The sequence below is a fragment of the Chlamydomonas reinhardtii genome, chromosome 9 (genome assembly GCF_000002595.2).
Source record: "Chlamydomonas reinhardtii strain CC-503 cw92 mt+ chromosome 9, whole genome shotgun sequence".
Classification (NCBI taxonomy): domain Eukaryota; kingdom Viridiplantae; phylum Chlorophyta; class Chlorophyceae; order Chlamydomonadales; family Chlamydomonadaceae; genus Chlamydomonas; species Chlamydomonas reinhardtii.
In genome coordinates this window covers 3326333-3339923 of record NC_057012.1, presented here as the reverse complement: position 1 = coordinate 3339923, position 13591 = coordinate 3326333, and the positions used below count along the sequence as shown (strand labels likewise).

Sequence of the window (13591 nt, the reverse complement as noted above, 5' to 3'; positions counted from 1 at the left end):
CGTACGACACGTAGGTATCACAACGAAGTTGTGGTTACACACAAAACAACAGCGCGAGTCAACCTCCTGTTAGCCGTGCCCAGGCCGCCCAGGCCAATCTAACAACCCGCGCGCCATTGCAGCCCCGCCTATGACCCAAGTACTGCGAGCCCTGCCAGACGCGCCACATCCCCAACACTTCCCACTAGCCCTATCAAGCCAACGCACATCACCCGGCCTGGCAAACACCCAGGCAAAATTCACCTAAGCCAGGTCAGCACTGGCCCCCCTCCCAGCAAGTTCCGCACGAAAGCGCTGCACGCGGCCCAATTCCTGGCGCAAGGTCCAAACACGTGCCACACACAGCGACTGCGGCACACGCCGCGCTTACGCCTCGACCTGCAACAGGAAAGCGTCCACCACACGCATACCAGTAAATGCCAGGGCGGTGCGGGCTGCATGTTCCCCTGGTTGACCCAAGCAATGCATCAGCGTTGCACACTGCCCTGCGGCGTTCACGCGTGTTGCCCCTGCTGTCCTTTCCTCTCACCCCCGGCTTACTACCCTCTCTCCATACTTTCCTCCCAGGACCCCGCCGCTTCAACCCCATCTATTGCCTCCCAAACCGCCCCGCTGTTCCCACTGGACCTCGGCACCCTCCCCCAAACACATGCACACACTCATGCGTGCGTCGATTCCCTGTAAGCCACGCGCCCCTCCCCCCCTCGCCTACCGTGACGGGCTCCTTGGCGGTGAGGTCCAGGTCGCGGCCGGTGATGCGGCGGTACATGTCCAGCACGTCGTCCACCGTGGTCTCGAAGTGCGTGGTGGCGTCGTAGCCCTTGCTGATGAACGCCTGGTCCCTGGGGGCGGGGAGGAAGGCAGGGAGAGGGGGGGGGCTTGTTTCCACCATTGCCAAGAGGATACCAGAGAGGGGGGCGTCTGGAACAAGGATACAGCAGCGCAAGGGGGGGTCCAGGCATGGCTAGTTAGGAGTACGAGATGGCGATGTTGAACCGAAGAGTAACAAACAAGTGGCGTTGATGGTGACGAGCCTTGAGCTTGTCCTTAATTATGAAGCATGCGACTCACTCGGCTGTCCGTCGTGGCACGTCCGAGATGCTGCACGCATCCCCCGCAGGATCCCGCCCCAGCTGCACGGGAAGCAGCCCCAGCGCCCGCCCTCAGCCGCCCGCCCGCCCGCCCGCCCCGCCCCGCTCACTTGGTGCCGTCGTCCAGCGGCTCGCAGATGTCGCGCACCTCGATGTACTTCTCCTCCACGGGGCCCAGCAGCGCCATGCCCGCAGACAGCTCCGCCTGAGGAGTGGGGCGGGGGCGGGGCCGAGGGTTCCAGGCATGACTGGTCAGAAGATGGCGGGTGGGGTGTTACGAGGCGGGGCGCGGTGCGTGGAGGCGGCGGTAGCGGGTGGCAGTGAGCTTGACAGCAGCCACGTCGTGTCATAGCCCCCCGGCACATTCTGGGTGTGAACGCAGCGCAACCCAGCTGCAGCTGCATCTGGCTCTCAGAAGTAACACACGCTTCGTTTTCACATCACACACGCTGACATTGCACACACACACACACACACACACACACACACACACACACACACACACACACACACACACACACACACACGCACGCATACGCACACATCTCCGCACCTCAGGGTTGGCGGTCTCCATGGTGGTGCTCACGAACGCCAGCCACTTGTCTGTGTGAGGGTGTGGGTGGGGGGTAGCCGTCCATGAAAGACGGAGCGACCTAGATCAGGGGTATGGATTAACGCATTGGGGCCCGGGGGCGAGCAGATTTGCGGCAGGCGAACAGGCGCGTTGAAGGCGCCTTGCACAACAACATTGTGGCAACGCGACTGCAAGGAACCTGTGCCTTTGTTTCCTGTCTCGGCCTGCCCCACGCTTCCTAGTCACGGAACCAGCAGCACCCTCCCCCGCTCGCTCACCCTTGGCAGCCACGTTGTGCGCGTAGGAGCAGCAGAACACGTACATGTCGGACTTGCGGCCGGTCTGCTTCTGGGGCAGGATGATCTGCACGCTGTGCGCGTTGTCGGTGTTGGGAATGGGGTGGTTCTGCGGGGGCGGCAAGGGCAAGGGCAGGTGGAAGGGGCGGGGCGGGTTGAGGCACGTCTCGCACCAGGGTCGTGCGCGTGGTTCTTGAGAGTCTGCGACTGCAGTCGGCCGCCTCCCTGGGCTTGTGTTGAAGACCCAGCCCTGGTCCGCCTCGCATAAGCAACCTTCCGCGTACCTCCGCCCTCCCCTCTTCCCCCTCCCCTGATCCCCCCCCCACACACACCGCCTGCCTCCAGCCCTGCTGCCGCCGCTCGTGCTGCCTCCCTCCCAAACTCCACAGCTCCCCGGACCTCCACCCGTGCCCACACCTCCTCCGATCCCGCCCTGCCTCCCTAAACCCCTTGCTGCTCTTTGTACGGCCGCCTCCGCTGACGCCGCTCCTGGCCCCCTGTCCCCTCCTCAGCTTTTTGGGTCATAATTTCTTCGCTTGAACTGAATTCCCCCTTCTCTTCTTACCCCCCTCCCTCCACGCTCTATTGCATAGGGTTCGGTTTAGTGTGGGGCTGGTATTTACGACCCCCCGACACACTCACCATGATGGCGATGGCGCGCACCACCTTGCCCACCACCCGGACCTTGTCGGGGAAGTAGCTGGGGTCGCCCACCACCAGCTTGGCGCGGGCCACGTCGGCTGCGCAGGCGGCGGCAGCAGCGATGGGGAGGAGGGGCGGTGACGTGGTAGCAAGCGAGGTGGAGGCGGAGTGGGAGAAGGGGAAGCAGTGAGGCGGCGAGGCTGCTGCAGGCGCGAACCAGCGGCCCCGAGCGTCCGCGCGCTCCCGCGCAACCCCTCCACCGCCGCCTCTCCTCCTGGTTACCTCTCCCCTCTCCTGCACACCCAAACCCATCCTTCCGCCCACCCAAACCCACACCCCTTCCACCCACCTCCGTTCTTGATGCCCACCGCCACGCCGTTCTCGTACAGCACCTCCACCGCCGGCTGGTTGAGCATGTAGGTGCCGCCGTACACGGCACTCAGGCGGGCAAAGGCCTGCGGCAGCTCGCCCAGCCCGTAGCGCGGGTACAGGTAGGGCGAGTTGAGGCCCTCGTACCTGCGCAGATGGCGGGAGGGGGCGGCGTGGTGGGAGACAATCAGAAACATGCAACAAGAGGGCCATCTGGACCAGGTGAACTTCACGTGGCGCGGCGGCCGCACCTGAACAGCGACTCGTGGTAGAGCTTGATCCGCAGCACGGTGGGCATGGCGGACTGGGTCAGGTAGGCGTCATCGCGCTGCGGGAGGAGGAGGACGAGGAGCAGGTGGGTGGAAGGAGTGGCAAGGAGGTGAGGAGGAGCGTGGGGGCGAGGACATGCGGTACAGGGGTGCGGGGACGTTTCGTGGAGACTGGAGAGCGCGGGGTTGCGTAGTAGCCGGAGGAGCAACGTCACCACTGTGTTTTGCAGCACTGCTATGCTGTTTGCCTGCCTCGCCGGCCTGCCGCGGAGACCGCCCCCGCCTGGACCCGCGCCCTTTCCCTTCCCCTTCCTGCATTTCCGCCCCCCCCCCTCCATTCCCCCCTCCGCCGTTCACTGACCCCCTCTCAACCCCCTCCCAGCCTCCCAGCCCCTCTCCCCCCAGCCCCATGCCCCCACGCCCCGCCCCAGGCCGCGCTCACGTGCAGCGCCAGGGCGTGGCCGATGAAGTCCTGCGTGTCCTCCGTCAGGTCGTAGTGCTTGTACAGCTCCGCCATGGTCATGCGGTTCAGGTCCAGGCCCTTGTGCGTCTTGGGGTCAGACTCGTCGTAGTCCTGCACGTAGCTGTGGAAGGACACGGCCGCGCGGGGAAGCGCGAGGGGGCGGTGCGGCGGGTGCGGTGCGGTGAGTGCGGTAGGAGGGATGGGTGAATGGGGCGGGGCGGGGCGCAGGTCAGTCCAGGGTGGCTGCGTTGGGCTCCTGGCTCATTTACCCAGCCCCTCGCCGTGAGCTCGGCACGCCGCCCCCCCCCCCCACTGCAGTTTGGGTTGAAAGCATCTGCACCTCCCTCCGTGGCCCCTCTCCCTCCCAGCGAAATTCCCATTGGGCCCGGGCACATGACCCTCCCGCCCCGCCCCGCCCCCAACGCAGGTCGCCCGGCTCACAGGAAGAAGTTGCGCGCGCGGCGCTTCTCGAACAGGCCCATCAGCGGCGAGCGCAGAGCCTCCGAGTCGTTGGCCGGCACCTGTGGCCAGTGGTGGGCAGTGTGGGTAGTGTGGGTAGTATGGGCAGCACCAACCGCAGCAGCAGCGCGGCATCAGCAGGCATGTGCCGGTTTGGCATGGTCGTCAGCAGTAGGCCCTAGCAGGTTTGCGCTGTGGCGGCATGCTAATGGCCATGCCGCGCCTGCCCACGCCACTTCAAGGCCCCTGTCATGCCACCAGCATGTCATTTATGCCGGTCCCGCTGCCCCCTGTTATTTATCCTGCAATGCCCCTTGCACGGCAACCCCCCCCCACCCCCATCCCACCTTGTGGATCTTGCCCTTCTGAAGCACATAGCTGCCGTCCACGGCCTGCGTGCGTGCATGTGTGTATGAGTGTGTGCGCATTCGTGGAGGAGCCGTCGAGGTTCGCGTTCACAAGAGCTGTGCCTCTCTCACACAGCGGTACGGCGCTCAGCCGTACCAGCCCGCCCAGCATTCTTCTTGTGCCTGGCCACCACAGCTCACACACACGCCGCACGCCCCAGCAGCTGCCCAAGGTCCCAGCTCTGCAGTGCCCCCTCCCATCCTCGCCCCGCCACCCAATTCGCCGCACCCCTCTCCCTCCACCTCCACCCAAGTCCCCATACCCCTCTCCCTCTGCCCGCCCCTTCCGCCTCCGCTGCCTCCCACCTTGAACTCCAGGTACTTGACGACGTCGGTGTGCAGCAGCACCCGCACCAGCTTGCCGTTGGCCAACATGAACTGGGGGTCGGGGGTTGGGCGCGTGGGGGAAGCAGGCGAGGGGCGGGCAGCAGGCGTGTTGGGCAGGAGGTGAGGGGCGGGCATGGGGCGCTGCGGCCACAGTGGTCCTCTCGTGGGCTGGGCCCCAGCAGACTCCACCACGGGCATAGAATAGAGAGAACTGCCTCCGCCAGGCCCCTATGACCCCGCCCAGCAATGACACTGCACATCCTTGGGATCCACAAGATCGGATGGCAGGCTTCACATAGCTCCGCAGAGGACCAAGCCGATGACCGGTGACCACGCCAACATGCCAACCACTTGCGGTGTGTTCGCGGCCCCACTAGTGTCACGAGGACTCACCATTACACGACCACTACATGACCCGTCCTCCCCTCTCAAGCTCGCTTCTCTCTCCCTCCTGAATCCTCCTCTCTCCACACACACCCTGGCCCCGCGCCTCTCCGCCTGCAGTCCCCGCTCCTGCAACCCCCGCTCCCTTACTCCCTTCCCCCGCTCCTCCCTCCCCCCGCTCCTCCCGCCACCCCTTCCCACGCTCCTCCCTCCCTCCACCCCTCCACCCGCTCCTCCCCTCCCTCCACCCCTCCCCGCTGCCCGCACCTTGGGCACCATGTCCACGTTGTAGTCGCGCGAGGGGCCCAGGCTGGGCGGCGGCGCAGCGCCCGCGCGGAAGCGCTCAAACAGCTGCAGCGGGTACAGCGGGGCGGAACGCGCGGGGCAAAGCTCAGCTGTTTGGAGTCAGCCCGCGTAGGCATCAAAGCAGGCAAAGTACACGGGTCGCACAAAAGCCAAACAGCAGTAATGTGCGAGGCTGCAGGGACTCTGAGGCTGGCTGGGGGCTACGGCTCGCTGCTCAGGCCGCCGGGGAGGTACGTGTCACGGGAGGAGGGTTCCGACTGTGAACCGCACCTGGATGAGGTTGAGCGACGCGGACTCGCCACCGTAGTAGTTGTTGCGGTCCACATGCAGGACCTGCAACAGGTTGCGATGGTGAGCGGCCAGCGCGCGAAGAAAAGCAGGCCCGGTTGCAGCATTCGCGCGCATGTCTAGGTCCCGCACCTTCTTCTTGTCCACCGACAGCAGGCCACTGATGATGCACTCCTTCAGACCCGTGCCCAGCACGATCACGTCATACTCCTCGTTCTGAAAAGGGCGTCAACGCAGCAAGTACGCGTGTCGGGTTGGAAGGAAAGCCAGTGCAGCAGCACGCGTGCGCACGTTGCAGGCCTCCCCGCAATTCCACACTTATAAGCCTCACCATGGTGGCTGGACCGCTAGCGCGATGCTTCTAAAATAGAAGCAAACCGCAAAGATCGTAAGTAGGGGAGCTCAACGCAGTGACAAGGGCTTTCCTCGCAATCCAGATATTAAACTACAGGTGCAGCGTGGCGTATGTGCAGTCAAATGCACGTACGCAGAGTCCGCGTGGGTCGAGCCTTGCAGTCCTGGAATGACAGGCACACCAATCGTGAGCTCTCGCCTGACAAGCCGTTTTTGCCTGCAGGATGGATAAACGAAACCTCAGTTCGATTATTTTTCATCCAGAATGCCCACATGCACCAAGCTAACCAAACAACAGCTCGCGACTAAAAGTGAAAGCCTCGCGCCAGCTGAACTTGGATGCCGAGAACGCGTATGAGACAGCCTTAATAGCAGCATCCAATGAAGCGTGGGCGGGGCGCTTCAAAGAAGGCGGCTGCGGACAGCGGCAGCGATGGAGAGCCCGAACGCGAGCCGCTGGACCCCATCGCTGCCGCTATGGAGGCCAAACGTGAGTCTGGTATATTACCTGTAGCCAGAACAGCCGCGCTGGGCTCGTTTTGGCCGGCTTGAACGGACACCGTGCCCTTGCCGCGCAGGCTTGCGGCTGCTGGAGGCTGCTGGTCGAGGCGCGGCAGCATGGGACGAGGACAGATATCTGCGGGCGCCACGGGTGGACAGCGCACCGGGTGAGCAGTGTTGCAGACCTCGAAGGGGACTGTGCTCACACGGCGGCGGGACAGGGTACGCACAAAGGCACGAGGCCCCGTTGCGCGTCTCGGCCAGTGTCGGTGTCCGTCCGCTAACCCCATGCCTACACACTTTGCCTTCCTTCCGTCGTCCGCCAGACCTACAAGCTGCACCCCAGCCAAGCGCTAGCATGGCGCCGGCACCGGGCCCCTTCACGGTAGTGACCACCATCACCCGGATACCGCGCCGCCCGCCGCCCGCTGCCGCGGCAGTAGCGGCAGCAGCAGGCGCCCCCTCGGCCTCGGCGGCCGGGGCCGCGGCGGCACACGCGGCGCAGGCGGGAGGTCGCGGCTCGGCCGAGCCCGAGGGCGAGGGCGGTCTGGCCGCGCTACTGGGCTACGGGTGGGTGCCAGGGCCGGGCTGGGCGGGGAGGGCGCTAGGGTGCACATACGCAGCGATGGTGCGTACCGTACTAAAGCATAGGGTGTACCGTGCGCGTGTGCCGTTAGCGCCGCGGCGTGTGCCCATGGGTCACCAGTGGTCTTCATTGCGCATGGGTGCACTCTGCGCACTTCACAGGGACGTGGCTGCCTCAGACGATGACGACGAGGAGCTGGCGGAGGAGCAGGAGGGAGCCGCGGGGGCGGGCCGCGCCGCTGCCGGTGACTCGGCCGTGCCGGCGTCAAACACGCCGACGGGGTCAGGCCCGGTGGAAGATGCAGCCGCGGTCGGGGTGACAGAGGACCAGGCAGCTCCAGCCGCACAGCAACAGGGTGACGGCATGGACACGGAGGTGAGTGGAGCTGCCAGGGAGCGGCCAGGCAGGAGGGTTCTGCCCACCAGGGCTCATGCGCTGGTGCTGTTGCAGCTGTACGCAGCTTGCATGCACCAACTAACGGTCACCACGCTGCCTGCCATGCTCGTGTGCCTCCTGCGGCTCCTCTGCCACAGCTGGCTAGCTTCATGCAGGAGCTCGAAGCCAGCGGGCTGCTGGAGGACGGCGGCGATGAGCCGCCGCCGCTGCCGCCACAGCCGCACCGGGAGGCAGCAGAAGCGGCACCAGGCGCAACCGCGAATGGCGGGGAGGCCGGCGCGACCGCATCTGCTGATCCGGCAGCTGTTGACGCGGTCGCTGGTGCTGATGCTAGTGCTGGTGCCGGCGATGTTCCCGCGCATGACAGCGCAGGGGAACTGGCGGCTGCGGGCTTGAGCGCGGGTGCGGGCGTGGGCGCCAGCGGCAGCTCCGAGGAGCAACAGCTGCTTGGGTACCTGGTGGGGGCGCCCGAGTGGTGCAAGTGCCTGGACGGCGGCTCAGGGCGGACCTACTTCTGGAACCTGACCAGTGGCGAGGTCGCGTGGGAGCCGCCCAACGGGGCCGACCCAGATCAGCTGCTGCCGCCGCCCGTGGGGCCCGGGGCGGCGGAGGCAGAGGCGGCGGAGGCGGAGGCCGCACAGGCTGAGAAGGAGAACGGGGAGGAGGATCAGGAGGACGGTGATGCGATCCTCAACGATGCCGTGCGTGCGGCTGGCAGCGAGGAGCCGGCGGATGCCGGGGAAGCCGGCAAGGCAGGGGAAGCGGGGCCGTCACCTGCGGCAGAGGGCGGCATGGAGGTCGACGACAGAGGGCCCGGGGCAGAGGAGGAGGAGGAGGAAGTCCAGCCGTCTGTCCCGCCGAACTCGGCACTGGCTGCAGCGCAGGAGCGGGCACCAGCAGTGAGGGCGGGGGACGGGTCTGAGCAGCACACTGGCGAGGCAGCAGACGTGGATGCAGGCGCTGGCAGGCGGCCCGCCGCTGCCGCGCCCGCCGCCAGCAGCGGTGCCGCCGCTGCAGCGCCGGACGCTGCTGATGCCGCCTCAGGACAGGGCGAGGCGGCAGCTGCGGCGGCGGCAATGGAGCTGCTGCAGGCTGTGACGGACATGGTGCTGCGGCCGCCGCAGCCGCACATACACCAGGTGGGTTGCGGTGGTTGGGGTGGGAGGTGTCAGTAGCTACCGCCAGAAGGCAAAGTGCATGGCTGGAAGTGGCAGGACAGCTGCAATCGGCCGCGCAGAGGTCAAGGCACTGGGATTGTGTGGCTGCGCACCTTGGGAGCCGAAGGCATGCATTGCCGACCCAGGCTGGCCTGCTGCTCAACTGTTGCGCAGGTGATGGCGGCGCTCGAGACGGAAGCGGAGGTGGCGGCGCGTGGCTACATGGAGGTGGGTGGGGCCTGCGTGTCACCCTGCTGGTGTTTGGGCCTGTCAAGCAACGAAACACATCGTGTTGACCGGCTTCATCGACAGGCGGTCGGCCATGCCGCCGGCGTGTAGGACACTCGTTGGACCTTACCTTGGGGTTAATTCTTTTCCTTGATGTATTTCCACACTCCGTGTGTGTGCAAACCTGCTGCCCAGAGCCTGTCACCGCTGGTGCGGCTGGCGGTGGAGGCGCAGGTGCGCGCCGCCGACTGGCGGGTGCTGGCAGCGCAGCAGGCGGCGGCGGCGGCGGCGGGGCAGCCGGCGGACGCTGTGACGTGGCCGGCCCTGGAGCGGCACATGGTGGGCGCGGTGCGGCTGCTCCTGGAGGCACTACCCCAGGTGAGTGACGGGGGGCCTCCAGGCATGGCTACTTAGGAGGAGGCGATGTTGGAACGCCGCAGCATTTTTGGGGCTGCGACGCTGCGTTGACGTGTGTGCATCAGGCGTGCGGGTGCAGTCGCGTGATGTGCGGCATGAGCTGTTGGCCTGGGCTACCGGTATCCTGCGTTGGTGTCGGCGGCTAGCTGCTCTGACCGCCGCTGGTCCTTCCACCCGGCGCAACAGGCTCGTGTTGACGCGGAGCGGAGCCGGGAGCTGCCTGGCGCCGCCGCTACCGCCGGCGCCGCTGCCAGTGCTGGTGCTGGCGCCTGCGGCAGACCTGCGGCGGCGGCGTCTGCTGATGCGGCGCCCATTAAAGGGGCTGTGTCGCCAGCACCAGCACCAGAGGCATTAGATGCAGACCCAGTGGCAGGAAGGCCAAATGGACCGGCTGGCGCGCGCTCCATTACTGTGGGCGGCGAGAGTCAGGCGGGCAAGGCAACTGCCGAGGTCGCGGACGAGGAGCAGGCGGGGGCAGAGGAGGTGCAAGCTGGAGCGGCGGGATCGGAGCCTGGCGCTGATGGGGACGTGGACATGGAGGAGGGGGAGCTACTGGAAGAGGCGGAAGAGGCGGTGGCTGGGCCGCAACAGCCACCCGACGCCCGCAGCACTGCGCCAGGAAGCCCGGAGACGGCGGTAGCGACGTCAACTCAAGCCGAGCAGTCCGCTGCGGACCCGCCGCCGCCCAGCCCCGCCCACCCGCCACCGCCTGGGTCACCGCCGCCGCCACCCCCGGATGTGGGTCTGCCGCCGCTGCCCGGCTCGCCGCCGCCCCTGCCGCCTGAGGCTCCGCCGCCGCCACCCCACGCGGCAGACACGGAAGACGGCAGCGATGACATGGCCATTGATGACGATGACGAAGCAGCTGGCGCAGGGACGGCCGCCGCTGCCCCTGCCGCCGTCGCACCCGCCTCCACTGCAGCCAATGCCGCCGCCGCGACGGCAGCAGTCGCGGCCCACTACTACCCACACTACTCACATGATGCCGGCGCGGGGTTGCCGGGCGCGGCGCCGGGTGCGGCGCTGCCTCCGGGCTTTGAGGCGGCGGCGGCGGCGTACGCCTCGGGTGCGGCGTACGGCGCCAGTGCGTACGACACGTACATGAGTCAGGCGTACGGGTATGCGTACGGCATGCCGCCGCCGCCGGCTTCGACGCCCGCCGGGTACGAGGCGCTGCAGTACGTCAATTCGTACCTGGGGTACGGGGCGGCGGGCGCAGCGGGCGTGGATGCCGAGGGTGCAGCAGCAAGACCGGAAGTCAAGAGCGCCAAGGAGTACCGGGCGGAGCCCATCCGCAATCCGGCAGCCGCAGGTGCGGAGGGCACGCCCGAGCCCCAGTCAGGCCGTGCGAGCGCCTCGCCCACCCCGCCGCCACTCGACCTGCTGAACATGCATGCGGCGACCGCGCCGGACGCTGCAGCGGCGCTGGCGGCGGCGCGGCGCAAGGCAACGGCTGCAGGCGCCGTGTTGGTTGGCGGAGCCAGCGCAGCAGGTGGCGGCGGCGCCGCCGCTGTCGGCTCCAAGAAGGTCAAGGCAGGTGGTGGCGGCGGTGGCGGCCTGGGCGGCAAGATGGGGGCGATGGTCCAGAAATGGAGCGCAGCACAGCGGGAGCTGGAGGCGGAGGAGGAGAAGGCGGCCCGCAAGGTGCGTGCAGTGGGCTTGCTGCTCTGTGTGATGTGGTTGCGCGCTGGCAGCTGCGGTTGCGTCGTGCGCAGCTGTCGGGGCTGTGACTGCGTACGGTACCGCCCTGGCGGCTCGCGCGCACCGTCAGCCTATGACCCGTGTCCCTGTATGATGCATACATCCGTTTGTGTGTGCGTTTGAGAGGACACGAACTTTATGTGCGCGGCGCAGGCGGCAGAGGCGGAAGACCCCAATGCGCTGGAGCGGAAGCGCAAGGCGGAGCTGGAGCGCTGGAAGTGGGAGCAGCAGGTCACGGGCGCAGCCACCAGCAATGCCAACTTTGCGGTGAGTGGTGGCGGCGCGCGCAGCAAGGGTGGCGGCTGCGACTGGCCGCGCGTGCTGGCGGGGACGTCCGTTGCGGCCCCCGACCAGGTTTTCCGTCTGGCCTTTTTTGTTCCCAGCTGTACGTTTGTGCTCCCTGACGCAACCGCCGTACTCTGACCTGCGCCACGCCCTGCCCCCTGACGCAGCCACTGGGAGACTGGCGCTCGCGGTTTCCCAAAATGGCCGAGGGCGCGGATGGCGCAGCAACCAAGAAGGACAAGAAGGAGAAAAAGGAGAAGAAAGAAAAGAAGGAGAAGAAGGAAAAGAAGGAAAAGAAGGAGAAGCTTTTGACTACCGCTGGCGCCGTTGACGCTGCGGCGGCCGGCAGCAGTGGTGCTGGTGGCGGCGGCGCGGCGGGCGGTGCCGGGGTGCTCAACTGCAACAGCCGGCCTGACCTGGACGCGCTATCCGCGGGCCTGCCGTCGGGCTGGCGTGCCATGTGGGACAAGTCTACCGGCGACGTCTACTATGGGAACCTTGCAACGAAGGTACGTTCGAAGACCGAAACAGGTTAAACAGTCTGGATTGGGTCTCAGTCGGAAAGCGGCCGGGTGCACGTGCGTGCCGGAGCCTGCGGCAGCGGATGCCCGGGACAGGGGCAAGGCGTGGGGACAAGAACAGGAACAAATTTCGTGAAGGTTGCCTTGGATATCGGATGGGCGTGTCGGCTGCGGGGCGGCGGGCCCAAGAACCCAAACCGCGATGTGGGGTTGCAGCCGTATGGCTAACCTGGCTTGGTGCCGGGGCGCTGAGCGGCCGGGCTCGGGGCGTGTGGCGCCTCCAGCACTGGGATGCGTGCGTTTACTGGTCAGCTACTGAGCAGAGCGGGCATGAATCGCGTTGCGGACATTGCTCGGAGCAAGCAGCTTCCGCACGCCCGATTGCTGACTGATGAGTACGAGTGGCGTTGGCGGAGCACACCGTTGCGGCTCCAGCCCGCATTGGCGCGAGGTGCACGGTGGGCGCTGCTGCTCTGCTTTAGCCGCCCGACTGGTCGGATACACGAGCGGCAGGTAAGTGCGGGCACAGCACAGCATTGCCAGGTGAGGACGAGCGGCGGCTTGCCCTATTTCTTGTATGAGGCAAAGGCGCTTTGCTTGCCGTGTGTCTGCTTCTATCCTGATGTCGTGCTCGATGTCGCAGCAGACTCGTAAGTCGCAGGAGAAAGCGCCCTGTTGCTGCTATGCGGCCTCTGGCACTTGGTCCGGTACCAACACGCGCGCATGCTCGGGCACGAGTTGCTGCGCCGGAGCTCACAGCGACCGACTCGCGTCGGAGTCCACATACTTGGGGTCTTCCAATGCACCGGGTTAGACTACTCGTCAACACGCCCTTATTTGTGCCGCGTGGGACCAGCAGCCAACAGCATCTCTCGCTTCCTGCCCTCTCCGCTGCTCCTCTTACCCACACAGGAGACGCGCTGGGTTCGGCCCACCTGAGGCGCAACGAGCAGTGACGAGCGCGCGCTACACAGAGGCGCATGCGCGGCAGCATGGGCGCCTCACGCCCCCACGATGGGACAGGTCAAGTCGCGCATGATAGCACCGGATTCTTGCGTGCGTATGTTACGGCAATCGGCACGTAAAGGACAGGCCCAAGTTGGCAGGAGTTGTGTCTAGGACAGAACCGGGCGCAATCAGTAGTATTGCATTGACGGGGGCTGTGAACGGGAGGTCTTCTCTATGCTGCATTTCTCCGTGGTCGTGGACCTGCGTTGAGGATGGTGTGTGCGTGCAGTGCGGGATGAAAGCTCGTGATGGAACATGGCAAGGGGCAGGAAAGCGTAGTCCCGATGTGTGTGGTTCCCACCCGTGCCCACATAAATGCGTAGCAAGAAGGGACAAGGCATTGGTGCGTCGTTCGCGCGCTGTTACTGTACCGACGGTAGCTGGCAGGATGTGTCGATGTGCGGGATGAAAGCTGTGCTGCTGCCGGTCGCCAAACGCATTGCTGACTCTGGATCTAGCTCTGCGTTGCCGCGTTTACATTGATGCATAGCATGGATGCAGACTTGCCCGCGCCTCCTTCGTGGGGCACCCAAGGGCAAGTAAGATGTGTAACGCTTTCACC

The 13591-nt window shown here is 66.1% G+C and overlaps 2 protein-coding genes across 2 annotated transcripts; one reads left to right on the top strand and one right to left on the bottom strand.

Moving 5' to 3' along the window:
• Positions 1–22: 22 nt before the first annotated feature.
• On the bottom strand, positions 23–6346 carry CHLRE_09g388467v5 (uncharacterized protein). The gene is made up of 16 exons (XM_001694868.2): positions 6207–6346; positions 6008–6091; positions 5858–5920; positions 5549–5632; positions 4877–4948; positions 4511–4555; positions 4146–4225; positions 3684–3825; positions 3224–3300; positions 2953–3119; positions 2604–2701; positions 1944–2070; positions 1645–1694; positions 1202–1296; positions 713–842; positions 23–378 (listed from the first exon to the last, which is right to left on the bottom strand). Exons 1-16 carry the CDS (start codon positions 6207–6209, stop codon positions 367–369), a joined length of 1329 nt encoding a protein of 442 aa, XP_001694920.1. The 5' UTR covers positions 6210–6346; the 3' UTR covers positions 23–366.
• Positions 6347–6514: 168 nt separating this feature from the next.
• CHLRE_09g388430v5 (uncharacterized protein) lies at positions 6515–13591 on the top strand. The gene is made up of 11 exons (XM_043065469.1): positions 6515–6719; positions 6808–6897; positions 7057–7300; positions 7478–7691; positions 7850–8851; positions 9044–9097; positions 9293–9475; positions 9701–11158; positions 11369–11482; positions 11668–12009; positions 12934–13591. Exons 1-11 carry the CDS (start codon positions 6611–6613, stop codon positions 12958–12960), a joined length of 3837 nt encoding a protein of 1278 aa, XP_042921092.1. The 5' UTR covers positions 6515–6610; the 3' UTR covers positions 12961–13591.

Excerpts from the sequence above, each read along its gene's own strand:
- CHLRE_09g388467v5 (XM_001694868.2), bottom strand. Across the intron at positions 5,633-5,857 it reads CGTCGCTCAACCTCATCCAG|CTGTTTGAGCGCTTCCGCGC; the intron begins GTGCGGTTCACA and ends TACCCGCTGCAG. Across the intron at positions 2,071-2,603 it reads TGCGCGCCATCGCCATCATG|AACCACCCCATTCCCAACAC; the intron begins GTGAGTGTGTCG and ends CCGCCCCCGCAG.
- CHLRE_09g388430v5 (XM_043065469.1), top strand. The coding sequence starts at position 6,611 with ATGAAGCGTGGGCGGGGCGCTTCAAAGAAGGCGGCTGCGGACAGCGGC. Across the intron at positions 11,483-11,667 it reads CCAGCAATGCCAACTTTGCG|CCACTGGGAGACTGGCGCTC; the intron begins GTGAGTGGTGGC and ends CCCCTGACGCAG. Across the intron at positions 12,010-12,933 it reads ATGGGAACCTTGCAACGAAG|GAGACGCGCTGGGTTCGGCC; the intron begins GTACGTTCGAAG and ends TTACCCACACAG.